This window comes from Pinus tabuliformis, chromosome 2_2 (genome assembly GCF_031772625.1).
Source record: "Pinus tabuliformis cultivar Carrire ecotype Pingquan chromosome 2_2, CPIR1, whole genome shotgun sequence".
Lineage (NCBI taxonomy): Eukaryota > Viridiplantae > Streptophyta > Pinopsida > Pinales > Pinaceae > Pinus > Pinus tabuliformis.
The window spans coordinates 1094268865-1094289992 of record NC_142300.1 but is presented as its reverse complement, the minus strand read 5'-3'; the positions used below and the strand labels follow the sequence as shown (position 1 = coordinate 1094289992).

Below are 21128 nucleotides of genomic sequence, written 5' to 3'. Positions count from 1 at the left end.
TTTACTAGATTAATTGAAATGTTGATGGCCAAAGGCCTTAATTTTATTTATTTTAATTATTTTTTTTGGGGCCAAAGGCATAAATGGCAATATGGAGAATCCCCAAACTCTAAGAAAAATGATTCAAGTACACAACACAAGGTTGATGGGAGGTTGATGGCCAAAGGTGTGGTGATCAACCAACGTGGCTCTGATACCAATGTAACAACCAAAATTCGTATATGAAGCGAAAATATTTAAAATACTTCAAAGATGTAAATTTCCATTGCAAGACATGTAACTATATATTGAATATTATATAAGAATTGATATGATATGATTACAAATGAGAACGAGGGCCTGCTTATATACCCTAGGAGGGTGCCCTTTCATGAATGGTCATGTCTCTAAGACATGCCTCTTCATTACTAACTAACTAATCATTAGTTAATTAATTATTATTATTTATTATTATATTTATATTTATATTTATTATTTTTATATGAATTATATTCATAATAGAAAGTCTCAAGAAAAAAAAAATCCTTGGTTTTGAAAGAATTCAAGTGAAGTCTAAAGGGAAAGAGATCAAAGAAGAACATTCAAAAACAATCAAAGAATGACATGATTAGTAAAAGAAATGAAGATTGAACATGCCAAACAAATAAGTGAGATGCAACATCAATTAATACAGATAGAAAGAATGTGAATGCAGAATACGCCACCCAGGAATAATAATAATAGGGGTAATAATAATAATCCATGGCCAAGAAGGAATCCCTCAAGTGATCAGAGACCCCATGATCACTTGAGGCTGCCAACATGGTTGATGAGTATGTTCCTTTCTGCAGACCTTGTGAGAAGTTTCTATGAAAAGAGTACATGTGCATTTGCAAGAAGGATCTTGGAGGAAAGTAAGAATCAACAAGATAACAAAGCAAATCAGAATAACTCTAAGGAAAGTGGATGTGCGAACATGATTTCTTTTTCCTTCGCCATTTATAACAATGAGGAAAAGGACCCCATCACTCAGGCATATGGTGAAAAACCATCGCAGGAACAAATTATAGAACTTTCCAAAAGTAAAGGTTACACTTATCAAAGAAAAGGTAAAGGTCAAAGAAAAGATAAGCAAATTCCTTTTGAAAGAGATAAATCTGTTTTAAAGGTAGATTGGGCCGCATGGATAAATAACATAAAGATGTTTGTTTTGGTACTTGAATTATTAAAATTTCCTTCTCAAAGGGTATCTTTCTTCAAGGCTTCAGGTATGCTTCAACAAAGTGATGACAGAAATAATCATAAGGATGAAGAAATTAAGTTAAAGGATATTAACTGTTATATGACTAATCAATATCATTAGTCATTCTTTCTTACTTTGGACATAAATGATCAATTACTTCACAATTGCATGTTAGATTCTAGTGCATCCACGAATGTTATGACCAAGAAGGTCATGGAGAAATTAAACTTAAGAATATATAGACCATACCAATAAATTTGTTCAATGGAACCTAGAAAGGTTGAAGTCCTTGTTGTGGTTAAATATGTACAGGTTGCCTTAGCCGATTATCCGTACAGAATCCTTACCATGGATATAACAATCATTGATTTACCAGATGTGTGGGGAATGCTCCTTTCCAGGAAGTTCTTAGCTAATTTAGGTGGGTACATTCGGATGGATTTATCTTATGCCACTATTCCCACAACAACAGGTGGGATGGTCAAATTATACAGAGAAGTAGAAAGAAGGTACCATGTAGAAGTTCCAAAGAAGTTGGGGAATGGTAAACAAGTTGTGCCATAGAAGCATCCACTTCATTTTGAATTAGAGTTAGTCTAGCTGGTATGTCAATTTTTCCACTGCTGCCCATCCCCTCCACCAAGCAGAAAAAGAAGAACATTTCAGATTAACAGAAATGTGTAACACAATGATGAGCAATCACATCGACCTAAGAGGGTCAAATTTCAGCGCCGAACATCTGAGAAGTAGCCCATTGATCTACTAGTCAATGCACAGATGCCTGAGATCGTTCCTCATCGATGACATCTAATGCCATAGGGAATCATTTGTATATTATCTCTAATCCTACTCCCTTTTATTTCATTAGGTAGTTTTATTTCATGCATTTATATTATGTCTTTTATATTTCAGTCTGATAGAGTAGATTTTTTCTATTCTAATGGTATTTTGTATATATGCATGATGATTTTGATGTTGAATGGATATCGATTTGATGGACTTATGTTTCATTAGATGCAAGATTCTGGGGTTCTCACGTTACTTCACGGAAGCAACATGTCCCTATATGGAGCCAGATGTTGCACTCAATTTCTCAAAGTCCAAGGAAGCGGAAGTGCCAAGATTTTTCAACTGGATCAGATCATCTATCAACAGTCCATGTGTCTTTGTAAACCCATTTCGCAAATTATGTAATGTAAATTATCCTAGTAATACCTTGAATGTATGTAACAACCTAATCCTATTATTTTGGCGAAAAGTTTCAACCTAGGAGATTTTCGTCTCACTGACTCGTGTGTTTCTAAACACAGATGGTCAGGAGAGTTTTTCCCTCCAACATCTTCCAAATCTAGGGTGAAATGCTTCGTCAAAATCTTAGGTGAGTCCTAGTGTTCTGGTCGAGTCTAATGTAAAAATTAATTGGGAATAATTTATGCTATCTGGCTAAATTATTTAATTACAAATCACTTGGTCTACTAGATCATGTTGTGTCACAGAATTGGGTATGTGTTTTGAGGGTCTAAGCCAAATGTGTATTCCCCCTTTGAGGGTTGTAAATGTAAAAATCTTATGTATTAGAGGGTGGAAATTTTTTAAATACCCTCATGTGTAAATTAATTAATTTTTTTGGCAAAATAAAATTAAAATCCTAAGCTAGAAAATTAATTAATTAGAGTCAAATTAAGTTGTCTTAGGTAAATTAATTCTCCAAGTGGAAAAATTCGTGGGTCCTAAAAGAATCAATTTTTGAAGGTCCTCTACCAAGGGAATATTGTATATTTCAAGAAAATTTGTACCCCTGGACTTTGGTGGTTAAGTCAAAGTCAAATTTTTGAGGAAATTAGCTCAAAATAATTAATTTTGAGCTAATAAAAATGGAATTTATTTTAAGCTAATAAAAATGGAATTAAATGATAAATTCGAAGATTCCTCAAAAAATAAAAAATCAAGGGCCAAGATTAAAATATGATCAAATTTTTTTCAATAGCCAAGATTATTTTGACAAGGATCAAAGAAACTAGCTATTATTTTTCCACTTGGAGGATTTAGCTATAAATTAGAGAATCATTTGAGTCTCTAGAATGATGATCTTTGACTAGAAAATTGGTGTTGAAGAATATTTGTAGCGCTATCGTCCCATTGGGAAGTATTTTTTAAATCATAATAAAGGCTTTTGGGGTGCAATTCATGGTGTTCATGCTTATTGATTTGTGGTATGTACTGACTACGAGTAGTCCTATGTTGTGCTGAATATTGGTAAGATCTATTTTATCATTAGATGGAGATAAAATCATACTATTGATCTAGAGGAGAATTTTTTTTTTTTTTTTTGAAGCAAGGGTTTCAATTTTTGGGCCTCCCAGACTTGGATCCGGCCTCCTCTAGCCTAGCGTCAGCCTCTATGGCCCCTGCATTAGCCATTTAGGCCATTGTGTCCTTCTTTTCAACCCTTTTACGGCATGTCGTAAGCCTTAGAGGCCTCGAACTCCCTTCCTAGCCCGAGGCCCTTTATAGAGCTAGTCATGGGCCTAGGAGGCATCGACCCCCCTTATTTCCCCCAAGCGGTTGCCCCTTGGGTTGGCCGTGGGCTTTGAAAACACTCATCTGCACTAAAATCCCCAGCGTCAACCCTTCTTGGCCTCTCTCCCTCCCACGTTGCCTCTTTCTGACCTCCTCTCACCTCTTTGACACTCGATCTTCCATCCTAACCTTCGTATCCCTCAATGTTGGCCTTGTTTGGCATAGTGTTGGCACTCCTTTGCCCTTTTCTTCCTAATTTTCCCTAAACCCTCCTTTGAATATTTTGGGACTAATTCCTTGGTGGTTTTGTAGGACTTGGGGATATAAAAACTTGTTTTTCAGGTAGCATCTTCATCCTAAAATTTTGAGCCACTTGGGCAAGTGCATCTTCAAGGCCCTGGGCCTAGGGTTTGACCTCTAAACCCTTACTTTTCCTCTGTTTTATTACAACCGTAATAACATTGATAATTAGGCCCTAAAATCGTTATACAAATTGGTCAAAATTGTTCAAAACTGCAAAATTTTCATTTTCCTAAACTTTGGCCACTTGGGCATCAGTTATCTAGCCTAGATCTAAATTCTTGCTTGCTGGAATTTTACTGCATAAATGAATATATCTGATCTGAACTTTTATGAAAAAATCACATAAAAGGAAAAAAAATTCAAATCTTTAGTTTTTAAGTATTTGTTCAAGCATTAATAACTCACCGGTTTTTGGATTTCCTCACTGTTGTACCAAGCTTTTCAGAATTGATATTTTCTAAATATCACATTCGAAAGGCCCTAAAATTTGATTTTTTCAGTCCTGGTGAATTCTCCTATTTTTGCGCATTTAGGGCATTGGTTATTTTTTCAGTCCCACTGTTGTCATAGAACTAATACTTGTTGAAGTATTCCTGTTGATGTTGGAATCTAATGTTTGTTAACTTGACACTTAGCACACTCAAGTATTTGAATCTCATTGGTGGTTTAATTTGTTTAAGCATTTGGCATCTTTGGCTATCATTCTAAGTGAGCATTTCAAGAATCGGTCATTGGCATATCTCAAGTAATCATTGTTGAGTTAGATATCTATTCTAAACGTCTTGTGGAATATTGTTGAAGTTTTCACTTGTATCTTTTGGCATTTAACTTGTTTAAGATTGTCATCTCATTATTATTAAGTACTCTTGCTTCAAGATAAATCACATTAAGTACTTAAATAACACAATAATCTTAATTCAAGAGGCCTTCACTCATCATCATTACATAAGCATCCTAGATCTAGCTTGCATTAAAAATTTACCTCCTAGCATAAGCTAGGTTGATAGAAAGTTAGGGCAACCCTTCTCATCTAGCTTGAGGGGCTTGGAAAATCTTCAGTGGTTAACACAGTGATCTTGCAGTCATCAGAGCCAGTCTCTGCAGCACTGGAGGCACCAGGTGATAGGAGCACAACATAAGGTATCGTTAATCAGGCCCTGGCCTACTTCCTATTGGCCTCCTTCCCACAACCTACCTTGGAGCCCAAATTCAAAACATTTAAGGGAAGGTTACATTTAGATTAGGCATATAATTAAAATAAACCAAGATCACTGCATCACACATAGATCCTAAGACTTACACATAATATAGGTTAGTAAATCACTTAAATAGCGGGTGTCCATCCGGTTACTTGGCAATAATTTATATCAGGCAATAATTGTGACTCCATAAGGCACTGGTCTCCTATTTAAAATCTAATTTAATCATAAATGTTGCTAAATTTAACCGAGTAGCTAGGCCACTCATCCATGTCTCCCAAACAAGCTGGTTCCCAACTTGTTTTCCTTCACCTCATTCCATAGGGACTACCCCCATAGCCTATTGTTGGGGGACATCTAGAACGGAGTGGGCGGGGATCAAAGTGATAGCCCCCGCCTTGAGCGGCTATTGTGGTGTCTGTACAATCTGTTATCACTCATATTTTCCTTAGAAGTTATTTAAAAGAAGGAAAGGATCTAAGGTAACTATAAACCAATCTTCTAAGTACAGATCCTAGCCAATCTATACTCAGAGAGGGCTCTCTCTTTACAATGTATTGTTGTTTTGATATGATATTAGGCTAGTTATTAATGCTCAAAGTGTTTGTTTTGATTTGTTTGGTGGAATTAAGGAAACAGATGGGCAGAGCAAGTATTCAAGCCATTGGGCTATGGAGTCAAGTAGGAAAGGTTTAACAGGATTTGTTTAATCACTGAGGTAAGAGTTCACAAGGCAAGCTAGCATAGTAGGGACAAATCTGAAAGGTTTCAATGGATGAAAATCTTAACCAGGGCCAAGGGCAATAAAGAATCCTTAACAGGGATTAAGATGAAGAAGGGAAGTTTGGCAAGTAGCAAGGGCAATTAAGAATCCTGTACTAGGGGCCAATATACGGAATTAATTATAGAAGTAAGGGAGCAATTAAGAATTCCCAGACTTAAGCAATTTAGCAGAAAAAATTAAATAAGCAAACAGTTAAAAGAGAGAGCCCTTAAGCTAATTCTGATAATATTATTCCTTGTTTGATTTTTAAGAATTATAAGAAAACACATGTGATATTTCATAACATAAAGGAAAACAATAATCAAACTAAGAGAAATGATACTTATTTGTTTCCCACAGTGCACATGAATCGAGCGAAATGTCCTTAGCTTTATTTAAACCAGTAAACCAGTCCAGCCTTGATTAAAATAGCTCCTTTAGCTCCAAACAAAAATATCTACAAAAATGCTTTTTAATCCACCTGAAATACTTCAAATGAAGAAGTATTTATACAAATTCTAAACTGAAATATCTTGAAAAAATATCAAGATTGATTTTACAAATATCTCCAACTATTTTACACAAATAGAACTTAAATAAAGGACATTAAAAACTAATGAATCTATTTGGCACTATTTTTATGGATAAAGAATAGAAATTCGAATTTGATAGCAACTCTTAAATGATGATGAGACGACCCAGTCACTAACTGCATCATTTCTTTGTGCATTCTGCCCCAGAAATTCTGCAAACTTAGGGTCCAATGATACCTTTGTATATATCAATCCGTGATAGATATGTAAAAAGTGAAAGAGGTTATTGTAGATAAGTATGTTTTTGAGATAAGCCTCTCTCAGTTTCCAAAAATGCATCTCCATATGTTCACAATATTCTCTGTAAAAAGATGTCAAAAACAAGGCTTTGCACAAATTGAAAAATAGGCTGTGAAGACATGCACTTATCTCCCTTTTGGTAATACCTATGTAAAAAGTGAGATAGGTTTTTGTAGATTTGTCTGTTAGGAAAAAAAATGTTCTCCTGTTTTTCCAAATACATCTTGGATTGGTCAAAATAGTTTCTGCCAAACTATGACTTACACAGGAAATTATGAAGAATGTACCATTTCTGCTCTGATTTCATCTTTTAACCTTAAATTTCTTTTAATTGTTTTTCAATTTTAATTTGGATAAACTTCATTGTTGCTGGTGAAAGTGTTTTCATCTCTGTTTAACCCTTACTGCATCCATGTTTACTTTTACTGTTTACTGTTTATTGTTTACTTTTACCACTTTGTTTTTTCATCTGTCTTCACTTTGACATGAATTTGTATGCTCTGTAACTGTCTTCCCTGTTGTTTATCTTCATGCTAGCTGATTTACTTGACTTGGTCTTCAATCTAATACTCTTTAACCCTGATACACTTTGACTGTTCTTTACTGTGTCCTTTTACCTTCACTGTATATTTTAGGTTTTTTACTGTCTATTTCAACAATAAATCATTTAATTTCATGTTTCCTCTGCTTGCCTTTTAACTATATGTTTTATTTTCCATCTCTGTTTGAATAGATTTGATAACAATATCGGAGTAAATAGATCTTATGACTAGCATTAATACTGTTTATCCAAGGCTGTGGTCTTTTGATCGCCTGTAAAACAAAACAAACTATTAGGAAAAAGTTGGGTTGACAGAGAGGGTCATTAATGGCTTTTTCGAGCTTTATAGGTCTATGGAGTGAGTCCAAAATGATTTCGGGAGGTAAACCATGCTTGAATTGGTTAGCAGAGGCTTTAGGTGGAGTAGAAGGGTTTCATAAGTTTACATAGTAGAATAGGCAAAGGGCGAGAAAACCTGGGTTCTTGGGGTTTGAACTTTAACAAGCAAACTTTCAAAATATGGTGCGAACTGAATAGTAGATGGTTTGTCGTGTAGTGGGCGGGTGGTAAGTGGTTTGTTTCGCACAAATTTTGGGTTCTTGGCAATATTGGGGGGAGGCCGCCCGATGCCATTCATCGGGAGCCACATAGCGGCAGGGTGAACAGTGAAACGCTCACATCGGGCGGGTAAAGGTCGGCCTCCAGAGGCCACCCGATATGAGTGTCGGCCATTGGATTTGAAGGGGTCAGATCGCATGGTGGTCGGGGGTGTGATTTGATAAGGGAGTTAATGGAGGGGCCTGACAGGGTATTAATGAGTAGAAAGGTTAATTTAATGTGGATTAGGGAGGCTTAATGACGTCGGGAGTGATTTCATTGGCGGGGACAGATTATTAGTTAATCACTGATTGATTAATTAATCTCTTTAATTCGGCGGTGGGTCATGGTTATTAATTAGTTGCTGATAGACTTAATTAATCCCTTTAATTAGTTTATTAATAAGGCTTATGTTTCAAACCTCGAGGTGGGATATTTAACATTTGTGATTTTAATTAAATATACGGTAAAGGGGTTTATTTTTTAGAATTTAATATAATAAAAGTTAAAGTTAATATGAAATGGAAGCGGAAAAGCAAATTGCGCTAAATATAATGTATTTGATATTTATTTATACATACATATTTACACATCATAACTTAGGTTTAATACTTTTTGTGGGTTTTTATGTAAACAAAAGGGGGTTTTAGGTAAGGTTTATTACTTTCCCTAGGTAAATGATTATTTCACCTTAGAAAAAGGATTTTTAGTTGAAATGGATGAATTATGGAGGGGTGAATGTTGGTAAGGGGGTTTTAGTATTTCGACCCTATAAGTTATTTGGCCGAGGGTCCGGTCCCTCCAAAAGTCAGAGAAATGCTTTGAGCCCCTTTAACTTAAGGTTTTAGGTACCTTTATCTTTACTTATGGGAAATTAGTAAACTAAAGGGTAAAATGAATGGGGAAATTAATCACTTGACTTTATGTAATTGCTCAATTATCATCCATACTTTAGCAACTTGATGATGAAAGTAAATTATATGATCTTAGCTAATCATTCATTAGAATTTTGCAATCATGCAACTACTTACCCATCTACTCATCCTACCATTTTTTCTACTTTTTATTAAGGTGCACTTAAGTTAGAAAACCCTTATCAAACATTTTTCTTTTCTTTTACAATAAAAATCTATCTAAGTCTATCCTTATTACATCCAAGGGCTCAAATTAAACTGTTGAGCTCCTTTTATTTACTCTACCTATCTACTTATCTGCCAAGATTAAATAGTTTGGTCAGATCTTATTCTCTATCTCTAAGAATAAAATTAAACACATGGAATAACCAAGATTAAACTGTTTGGTTACCATGGATTGTGGCATGAATAACAAGTTGCACACAATCATTATTATGCAGAAAAGTAAATAGTAGTGGCTGTTAGCTCTGCTACATACTTTGATATTTCAAGGGTTAAATACAGGCCTGGCCGTGTTGGTTATGCTCACAAAGGACTTGCATCAGTCATTCTTCTCTTGCTCCTTCACTCCGTTCACACTCTCATAACCCCCACTATCTTCGTTCTTTCCTCTGAAACCCAGGATAAACCCTGTTTCTCCAAGCCCTGAGCACAAATCTTAAGTCCCTGCAAAACCATATTCATGTGACCCCGCGCTACCATAGTCCATCACCACCCTTTTGATCGCAGCTGTTGATCGCCGCATCCTGATCTAACGGTCCCCGCTGCATTCCATGAACAATCCGCCCATTTATTTTTTCCACCGTCCGATCATCCCCGCCGCGATAGGACGACATTCGCTCCTCCCACGTTCGCGAGTTGACAACTCGTTAGCTCGCGATCAAAAGCAATTTCATTCCGCCCCCACCGCCACGCGTCACCCTCCAGATGGAATCACGCACCCTTGTACGTTTACCACCCGGTGCCCAAAAACGGTGCGACCAAAACAGCTTACCGCCCGGCCGCCGTTCCCCCCCGTTAACCCCCCCCCCCCCCCCCCCGCGCGTCTCCTCCACTCGATGACCCTTGGATCTGCCCACCCGAGATCCAATGGCTCTCGATCGCTTTCCTCCCAACACCTCCCACCGAGCGATCTCTACCATCTATCTGTTTGATCCAACGGCTGATGTCTCTCCTCCGCCCTGCTCGTACGTCCGCCATGCACTCCTCTCACCCTGACCATTCCATACTCCCGAAAGGACGAAGGTGGCATGTTACCAGTACACGATGCATTAGTTCCTCAACAACCACGTCCAATAAACAGGATGACCGAGAAGGAAAAGGACGTGCCTCGAGCAGATCAACGCATTTAACAGTTACGAAACTTCTTCCATACGACACTCCACCTGCCCGAGAAGGACAGCAGAGCACCTGAGAAGATCGGATTTGTTCACTGAAGCAGGCAAATTACACCAGAAACTCCATCAGGCAGTTAAAGCGGTTGGTGGTCAATTATGACCCTTCCACACTTAGAATGGCCAAGTGCCTTTGTATTCAAACACTATATATACCTAGAAAGAAAATGTAATCAAGGTTGATGGTTGTTGTTTTGATGTCAGGTTCAACTTTTGGAGACTGTAACTGCTTTGATACTTGTAGCGTCTCGTCTACATTTTCAGCTAATACAAGCTTCTTTTGTTGTTAATTGCTCACTTTCCATTCCTACTTTGTTCTAGTCTGTGCCTGTTATGCAGTTTGCTTGAACTCTTGATGTTTAGCATTAGAGGAGCTGTCATCCTACCTCTGTGTTAGAGTCTTGCATGTCTCAATGAATGTGTTATTCAGGTTTCTTTTCACCTAATGCCAGAGAGCTGTCATCCTGTCTGTACATTAGGGAATTAGATTTGCAGACCTCTTTACTGGTTGCAGCCGGCCATCACAGGGTCCTGTGCATCTGCTGGTGTGGTTAGTATTCTCCATATTCACCCAATCTTTAAACTGTGAGTAATTGGTGGTCTAAAGCCTTGTAGTCTGGGGGTGTTCACGCATGTCTGGAGTCAAGCAAAGTAGGAGTGGTTATTTGGCTTGAACAAGCATCATTCCTTCCATTCATCCATTTCCAACATCATGTTGAGTTTGTAATGTTCCCGAGCATCTCCGGGATACAAGCTATGAGAGTTTCTTGGGGTGATAACATTAATTGGCACCGTTGCCGGGGAGAGGAGATTGAAGCTTAGCTTCCCTAGGAGAATGACACAGTTCCAAATTTTGATGATAGACAAAGTCTGGGCACATTTCTGGTTGTAATCATCTATTTGGCGACTCTACTAGAGAACCAACCTAGTGGTGATTCCACATTACAGTTTTGGCTCAGTTCATGAGGCATACCTGGAGAGATCCTCAGAAATCACCAGTTGACCTAGTGCCTGACCTTGAGAAGATTGTTAAGCAGAAAAAACATCACAGAAGGGAGCATTAGGATCAGGTAAGCCTAAGAAATCCTATGTATCTCTGCAAGAGGGCCCTATAGCTGGGAATGTGCATTTTGAAGATATAGAGCCTAACGTTGTTAGTAAAGAACTAGCCTCATAGATTCAGAAAGCTCCTTGTCCATTTAGTTCCCCTTTGGATCTCAGTCCAAAGGAAGTCTCCCATACAGTCCATCCTATCCCTTTGTCTCTGTCATCCATTTCATTGTTCCCCACCATTCAATCTGCTAGTATCCTTCCACCTACCCCAGTCATGGCAGGTCAACAAGCACCTACAAATATGGAAAGAATCATAGCTGCTAGGTATGGACCCTTGGTCTTGCTTGTTCCTTTGAATGCCATGCCTGCAGGAGAATACCAGAAATGCATGCCTAAATTCACTGGTACAGAAGGGGTAACAGCTGAAGAACACCTTGAGTCTTTCTATAGTTATGCTGACAACCTGGATATTAGTGAGGATGATGTGTGGATGAGAGTATTTGTCCAGAGCCTTGATGGAGAGGCTAGAAAGTGGTTCAGAGAGTTAGCCCCTAGGTCTATAGTAGACATTGAAGCATTAGATGATGTGTTTTTGAAACACTGGGGGGATAAAAAAGACTTGCTCTATTACCATACTGAGTTTAGAAACTTACAGAGGGAAAATGGTGAGCTGCTGTCTGATTTCAATAAGAGATTTAACCGCATGTACAGTAGAATACCAGCTAAAGTGAAACCCACCCTACTTCTGCCAAGCTTACTTATGCCAATGCCTTCAATTCTCGTTTCTGCTTACTACTGAGGTAGAGAAGATGTGCTTCTTTGGCTGATATGTAAGATGCAGCCTTGGAAGTAGAATCAAACATCATGGCTACAGAAAGGCTCGAAGGTGATGTTGATAGAGGAAGATAGAAGGGGGAGTCCTCATCATCCTCAGATCTCAAGATCGATAAAATGGCCAGGATGATTAAGTCATTAGCCTCTGAAGTTTCCAAATTAAGGATGGAGCAGCATTCAGGAGAGGGACAAGCTCCTTATACCTTTGCAGATCCAAATCCAAATCCATATAAAGGGGCAAAGGAGCAGTTGCAGATTTTGCGAAGAAGCAAAGATACCAATGAAGACCAAAGGGTGAAAACCCTTTTTCAGAATATAGTCATGGAAGAAGAGCAATACGAAGAAGATGATGAGGTCCATGGTATGGAAGACAAAGGCAGTGCCCCTTTCTTAACCAAGGCTGCCTATTAGAAGTCATTATCCAAAGGCCCTGCTCATAATTTTGTTGTATCTGCAGAACAACAAGCTTATAAGCAGAAGCAACCAGCGGCAGATCCCATCATCCTCAAAGTTCCAGCTGTAGAGGTAGGAGGCCTTGAATGTTCCCCTTCTTTTGTCAGGTCCCTGTTGAGTCTTGAAAATGTCATTCATTTTTATTACACTTTCACTATTATGTCCATTATATCACCTCCATTTCACCTCCATTTCACTACTATGTCACCACATTCATCCCACTTTCATTATCATTGGGCCACCTTTATGTTTTTCCAATCTTTATTATTTCTAAGCCTTTTAAGTGAATTTGTGGTTAAACATTAGAAAATAATGTACATATGCTTATACCTAACAAATGGGTTGAGATTGTTGACATGTGTAGGTTGAAAGGAGGCTTCTAGAAGACTCTTATGTGGCACTCTAAGGCCAAATTCGAATTTGAGTGGAAAGAACCATGGGATCATGAGGATATGTGTCACATCTCCTAATTGTATTGTAACTCTAAGAAGACATGTGTCTTATCAGTTCCTATTTTGATTAGGACTCTAGAGGTAGAGGGAGAGATTCATGGATTCTCATTAATGAGATGGCTCTCATCTTTTTGTATAAATAGGAGATTTCTCTCCTTCATTTGTTAGTCCTCTTTAGCTTAGAGTTTGGAGTTCTTAAGTCTTTTTAGCTTGTGAGTTTGTAGTTCTTCCTTGATGGCCTTTGAAAGCTTTGGAGAGCTTTGTTGTACTTTGTAATTTTGAAGAATTTGAATAAAGCTTTGATGTTCTCAACATGGAAGGAGATGTGAAGTAGATGTCGTGGAGCACATTAGAATGTAAGGTAGAGTAGATTTCATTTTGTAATTTTGCTTTGATTTCATTATGTCATTTAATTGCTTTCAAGTTTGATAGATTAGATTTTTCATTCATGCAATTTTAATTCATGCAAGTGTGTTCAACCGGTTGATTGTAGATTAGTGATGCACATAACTTTTTAATGACTAATGACATGACGGAATCATCTTGTCCTTCTGCTGATTTATTTTTTTTGAGTTCTAATTCCAGCATTGTTATTTCAATCAGTTTTGTTTTGCTCATTTACTTTGTTGCAATTTAGATATCATATTGCTTAACTTGTTCATGATTGCTTCCCATAAGGTAGATTGAGCTGAAGGGTAAAGGATCAGAAGAGTTGAAGTAGTGTGATTAGTTTCCTTTATGCAATTTAATTTCTTGCAATTTAGATATCATATTACTTAACTTGTTCATGATTGCTTCCCACAAGGTAGATTGAGCTGAAGGGTAAAGGATCAGAAGAGTTGAAGTAGTGTGATTAGTTTCCTTTATGCAATTTAATTTCTTGCAATTTAGATATCATATTGCTTAACTTGTTCATGATTGCTTCCCACAAGGTAGATTGAGCTGAAGGGTAAAGGATCAGAAGAGTTGAAGTAGTGTGATGAATTAGTTGCTTTGCTTTCAATCTTTGAGTTGCTTTAAGTTCAGTTTTTATTTTCTTTTTCATACAGCAGCAAGGATACTGGGTTTCATAGTCACTAGCTCATTGTTTGGTTGTTGCATTCTATTTTAATTGAAGTAGCTGCACATTTACACTTTTGTTTAAGTAGCTGCATATTTACACTTTTGTTCAAGTACTAATTCCATCAATAACATGTTTTAAGATCTTTTGAAGTGCTAAGTTTTGGAAGTTACCATTAGGGACATAGGCCTTGTCTTGAAATCTCTATCCATACTTGTCCTTTAAAAGTATTCTTAAGACCTTAGAATAGGATTTCCATTTACATTAGACACTTTAGGAAACCAACAAAAATAAAAACCCAAAACAAAATAAAATCTATAAAACAACGAAGTAAGAAAAAGGTTAACTAAGCACATATGGTGCACCACACTTCATCAGTTTACGATACCTGGATTGATAATTTATGTAGAGCAATTTAAGACGTTAAATTGACTAGACAGTCCCACTCAGAAATTCAGAAGCCAAGAATACCCATGCCTATGATTGAGCCAGTGAAGAAAGAGTCCTTCAAGAAATCTATCCTTGAAGAGCCGGAGCCTAAAGCTAGCCCAACTTCTAATGACTATGCAAATCTGCAAACTGGCCAACCTGCTGTTATCCCCAACCTAGTGATCAAAGAGGGTGAAGTCAATTCCCCATCATCTTATGTTCCTCTGTCTGTTCAAGAGACAATCCCTCATAACTGCCCCCTAGGCACTGAGGCCAACCATAATTCAATGCCTAAGGCTGACATGGATAATCTCAGTCTTGATATTACGAAGCCTGCCCAGTTGGCCTCCACACAGCTTGAAAGGGCAGTTTGCCAGATCACAGAGGAAGAAGGTGCACAGTTTTGGGACACCTCCTTGGATGGGGCTTGTTCTAAGAAAGATGCAGGAGCAGGTGAAGTCTTTGTGTCCCCCACACAAGAATACATTGGTTCACCATTTATATTAATTGTGCAGGCCACAAATGACATAGTCAAGTACACAACAACCATTGTTATTAAACAGGTGTACAAAAGCTTCCACAAAGAACATCCAAGGATGAGAGCATACAGAGAGGGGGTGAAATATAAACCATCTCTACCTGATAAGGTCAAATGCCCTAAACTTTTTGAGGTAGACGATCAAATAAATCCGATTTTGCAAGTCTTTGATGAACCAGCTGACAGGCATATTGACCAAGAGAAGGAGAAACAATTTTGATGGCCCAGTAAATGGGCAGTTTTGAAAATTATGCTGTTTAAGGTCTTTAGGCCTTAAAGTTGTAGATATGTTGTTTTATCAGTTTTAGTGTAAGCTTAATTAGACTCTATGCCCAATGGAACACTAGGAAATTTTGCTAGTTGGTTTTCACAGGAAAGGCAATCATCTGCAGTTCTTGAGACCTCATAGGGAGGATCTCATCCCCAGAAGGAGCCAGTGTTAGCTCTGCTACATACTTTGATATTTCAAGGGTCAAATATAGGTCTGGCCATGTTGGTTATGCTCACAAAGGACTCGCATAAGTCATTCTTCTCCTGCTCCTTCACTCTGTTCACACTCTCATAACCCCCACTATCTCTGTTCTTTCCTCCGAAACCCGGGATAAACCCTGTTTCTCCAAGCCCTGAGCACAAAGCTTAAGTCCCTGCAAAACCATATTCATGTGACCCCGCACTCCCATAGTCCATCACCACCCTTTTGATTGCAACCGTAGATCGCCTCATCTTGATTTAACGGTCCCCACTGCATTCCATGAACAATTCGCCCGTTTATTTTTTCCACTGTTCAATCATCCCTGCCGTGATCGGACAACATTTTCTCCTCCCACGTCCGCGAGTTGACAACCCGTTAGCTTGCAATCGAAAGTGGTTTCATTCCACTCCCACCGCCACGTGTCACCCTCCGAATGGAATCGCGCACCCTTTTACGTTTACCACCCGGTGCCCAAAAGCAGTGCGACCAAAACAGCTTACCACCCGTCCGCCGTTCCCGCTCGTTAACCCCCCTGTGCATCTCCTCCGCCGGATGACCATTGGATCTTCCCACCCGAGATCCAATGGCTCTCGATCGCTTTCCTCCCGACACCTCCCGTCGAGCGATCTCTACCATCTATCCGTTTGATCCAACGGCTGATGTCTCTCCTCCGCCATGCTCGTACGTCTGCCATGCATTCCTCTCACCCTGACCATTCCATACTCTCGAAAGGATGAAGGTGGCCTGTTGCCAGTACACGGAACATTAGTTCCTCAACAACCATGTCCAACAAACCGGATGGCCGAGAAGGAAAAGGACGTGCCTCGAGCAGATCAACGCATTTAACAGCTATGGAACTTCTTCCATACGACACTCCACCTGCTCGAGAAGGATAGCAGAGCACCTGAGAAGATCGGATTTGTTCACTGAAGCAGGAAAATTACACCAGAAACTCCATCAGGTAGTTAAAGCGGTTGGTGGTCAATTATGACCCTTCCACACTTAGAATGGCCAAGTGCCTTTGTATTCAAACACTATATATACCCAGAAATAAAATGTAATCAGGGTTGATGGTTGTTGTTTTGATGTAAGGTTCAACTTCTGGAGACTGTAATTGCTTTGATACTTGCAATGTCTCGTCTTCATTTTCAGCTAATACAAGCTTCTTTTGCTATTAATTGCTCACTTTCCATTCCTACTCTGTTCTAGTCTGTGCCTGTTATGCAGTTTGCTTGAACTCTTGATGTTTAGCATTAGAGGAGCTGTCATCCTAACTTTGTATTAGAGTCTTGCATGTCTCAGTGAATGTGTTATTCAAGTTTCTTTTCACCTAATGCCAGAGAGCTGTCATCCTGTCTGTACATTAGGGAATTAGATTTGCAGACCTCTTTACTGGTTGTAGCCAGCCATCATGGGGTCCTATTTATCTGCTAGTGTGGTTAGTATTCTCCATATTCACCCAATCTTTAAATTGTGAGTAATTGGTGGTCTAAAGCCTTGTAGTCTGGGGGTGTTCACGCATGTCTAGAGTCAAGCAAAGTAGGAGTGGTTATTTGGCTTGAACAAGCATCATTCCTTCCATTCATCCATTTCCAACATCATGTTGAGTTTGTAATGTTCCCGAGCATCTCCGAGATACAACCTAGGAGAGTTTCTTGGGGTGATAACAGTGGCATTTGGGCTTGCACACTTTGATGGTCTTTTTATTTTTCCTTGGGGTTCATTTTCTTTCATTTTTTTGACCTTCTCTTATTCTTTTTGTCCTTTGATTTATCTTTAGGACATACCCTCTTTACATTTTTTAATTTTTATAATATGGAAAACATTTGCAGAAAGCAAAGGTATGTACATATTACACAGATAAACTAAGTCAATCATAAATTATGACACCTATTGGTATAGGAACATAACAGTGGCTCCACTTGGGGATGGCTTTCCATGGTGGAAAGTCAAGAACTGTAGATCAATGGCCTTCTGAAAGACTTTGATTTTGACTCTGCAACTTTCCTTTTTACTTTTTTTCTTTATTGATATTTATGACAGTGAATATTTTGAAGCTTAGGGCCTTCTCTTCGGGCTTCAACTCCAAAATTACCATCCAATCAACACTAAACATTATGAAGGATATAGTATGTACAACTGAAATTGGTAAAATTAGTAGCTTGGATCAATGTAGTGTTTCAACATTCGACCATTGACTGGTCCTCCTTCTACCTCTGCACCATTTAATTCTTTGAGAAAATAAGAATTATTCCCTCTAAAGGCATATATAATGTATGGACCTTTCCATAGGAAGTCAAAATTCCCATGTTTCCCTTTGTCTTCTCTTCTGGAGTCCCACTTCAAAACTTTGTCACCAAGATAGAAGTCTTCTGCCTTGGTTCTTTTATTAAAAACTTTCTTGAGTTTTTCCTGTAGTACTTGGGCTCTGATGTATACTTCCTCCCTGGTTTGCTGCAAATGAATGGTCTGATTGATTCTCCTTTGAATATCATTTGGCTCGACTTGGGATTCCTGGAGTAGTTTCATTACTGGAATTCCTAATGATGAAGGGAAAACTGCTTCCATCCCATAGACTAACTGATAAGGACTAGTACCAATAGATTTCTTAGTTGTAAGCCTATCTGCCCACAAAGCATTGATCAGTTTCTTGTTCCATGTTTTCTTATTGTCTTCTAACAATTTTTTAATAATATTCATTAAGCTTTTGTTGGAGGATTCTGCAAGTCCATTTCCTTGGGGATAGTAGGTTGTAGAGTGACCAAGGGTTATATGGTATTTATGGCAGAAATCAATCATCCTTTTTGATTTGAATGCTGCAGCATTGTCTGTGATAATTTTGTTGGGGCAACCAAATCTGGATAGAATATTGGCCTCTAGAAAACCTATGATGACAGTATCAGTGGCTTGTCTGGAGGGAATGGCTTCTATCCACTTTGTAAAGTAATCTGTGGCAATCAGTATCCATCTATGTTGAGCAGAATGGGGGGGTGAATTTCACCATTGAAGTCTAGACCCCATTGTTGAAATGGTTTTTCAGTGGAAATGGGTTTCAAAGGTAAAGGCAGAAGCTTTTTTTTTCCCTTCAAAGATCTGACACTTGTGGCAGAATGTTACAAACTTTTTACATCAGAAAACAAGGTTGGCCAGTAAAATCCAGCTCTTAGGATTTTATCAACAGTTGTCTTCTAGTAGAGGTGTCCTCCACAATCACCTGCATGAAATTCTTGGAGTACTTTGTCAAATTCTTCCTTTAATAAACAATTTAACAGAATGCCTTCATGATTTTTCCAAAATAAAGTATTATCCATTATGCAGAATTTCAAAGATTTCATTTTCAAAAACCTACTTTTTGTTCTAGACAACCTTGGAGGAGTTTGTAAATTTTGTAGAATGTATATTATATCAGCATACCAAGGTGAGTCTAAAAAGGCTTGGATGATTTGTGGAGTCGCCATCTCCTCTTCGTTATCTAGTTCTGCAATAAAATTTATACCTAGGGCTTGGCAATTGGTTTCAGCCATAAGTTTAGCCAGCCCTTGGCCTTTGATTAATTTTGTAGGTTTAATCTCTATGTCATACTCTAATATGGTAGCTATCCACTTTCCCCTCTTGCCATCAACTCCATTCTGCGTTAGAATGTCTTTGACTACAACATTGGGAACATAAGCTACAATGTGAGAATACAAGATATAGACTCTGAAATCTTTGATGGCTTGTACCAAAGCAAAAGCCTGTTTTTCCATTATGTTATACTTTAAGGATGCATCTCTTAGAGCTTTACTAAATAAGGCTATTGGTTGTTCAAATCCCTGATCATTCTTCTGTAGTAAAACTGCAGCAATACTATGTTCAGATGCAAAAGAAAAAATGATAAATTCTCTGTCAAACATTGGACTTATGAGGACTGGTGTTTGAGTCAAGGCTAGTTTTATATCTTCGAATGATTTTTTAGCCTCTACTGTCCATTTAATAGTCGAATCTTTCTTCAACATGTTATTTAATAGTCTAATCAGTTCAGCTAGGTTAGAGATGAATCTTCTTAAAAAATTTATTTTTCCTAAAAATGCCTGAAGTTCTTTAATGTTCCTGGGGTGAGGTATTTGCAAAATAGCTTCAATCCTGGTTGGGTCAATCTAGATTCCATCTTTAGAGATAATGTGGCCTAATAGTTTGCCTTCTTCCAAACCAAATAAAGACTTTTTAGGATTTAGAGAGATGCCATATTTCCTGCATTTAATAAAGACCTGCCTAAGATGATCCAAATGCTGTTGATCTGACTTGGAAAACACTGTGATATCATCAAGGTATATAACCAAGAAATCATGGATTTCTTTTGCAAAGGCAATATCCATTGCCCTTTGAAAGGTGGCTCCTGCATTTTTCAATCCAAAAGGCATTTTGACATACATGAAGGTGCCCCATGGGGTTGTGAATGCAGTTTTTGCTTGGTCATCTAGATGGACTAGAATTTGGTTGTAACCAAAGAATCCATCTAATAGTGAAATCCTTGTGGAACCTACTACCCTTTGCAGTATGTGATCCATTTTAGGTAAGGGATAGTTGTCTTTGAGTGAGACTTTGTTTAAATTTCTAAGGTCAACACACAGTCTGATTTCTCCCGTTTTCTTTCTTGTAGGGACAAGATTAGATACCCAATCTGAAAACCTAATGGGTGCAATAATTCCTACTTCATACATTTGTTTGATTTCCTTTTCGATAGAAGGTAATAGAACAGGGTTAATTCTTCTAAGCTTTTGTCTAAAGGGCTTCTGATCTTCTTTTAAAGGGATAGTGTGTTGTATAATGCTAGTATCATAGGATTTTAGGTCCTCATAACTCCAGGCAAAAACATCTTGGAATTATTTCATCAGTTCCATATATTTCAGTTTTTCATTAGGAGGTAATGATTTAGACAATTTTATTAGCTTGGGATTCTCTTCAGATCCTATGTTACATTCCTCAATATCTAATTTCAAAGGTTCCATTTTAGGCTTTTTAGGAATGTCATTTTAGTCTAATAAGTCCTCCAAAGGAGTTAATCCCATGGGTAAGAAATTATCTTTGATATTTATGACTTCAGTTTCATCATCCATTACCTCATCAAGTTCCATTTGTTTAAAATCTTGAATATCCGATTTTGTGAATTTTGTAGGATGAAGTCTGTCTATTGAATCTTCTTCTAATTTGTTAATCCCTACTTCATTAGAGCAATAAAAATCTACAGTTATGTCGGTATATATGTTAATATTAGCAAATTATTCATCTAAAGTCAAAAAATGGTTAATCTGCTTATCGTTTTCAAATACTTGCTAGTTCTTTAGGTTGTCAGGTATAGCTGGTTTGTGCCTAACCTCAGTAGTGTACTGATGGTTGGGTTGAAAAGGCAACTTACAGGTACTAGCAAACATGGCCAGACTATGAGCTTGCATGTTATGTTTTCTGGGGATAGTAGCAAGCTTGGTTTCTAAAAAAGTGTTAAGGATTTCTACAACTGTACCTCTGTAAAATCCTAATCTAGGGTCTCTAGTTAGGTAAGCACCATTAATTT

At 38.0% G+C, this 21128-nt stretch overlaps 1 protein-coding gene across 1 annotated transcript in view; it reads right to left on the bottom strand.

The window, feature by feature from the left end:
* LOC149197211 (WD40 repeat-containing protein HOS15-like) overlaps positions 1-16213 on the bottom strand; it is a 137591-nt gene extending 121378 nt beyond the window's left edge. The window contains exon 1 of the mRNA XM_089408604.1: positions 16078-16213. Coding sequence (XP_089264730.1) covers positions 16078-16213 — 136 coding nt within the window. The remainder of the gene's footprint in view (positions 1-16077) is intronic.
* Positions 16214-21128: the final 4915 nt, after the last annotated feature.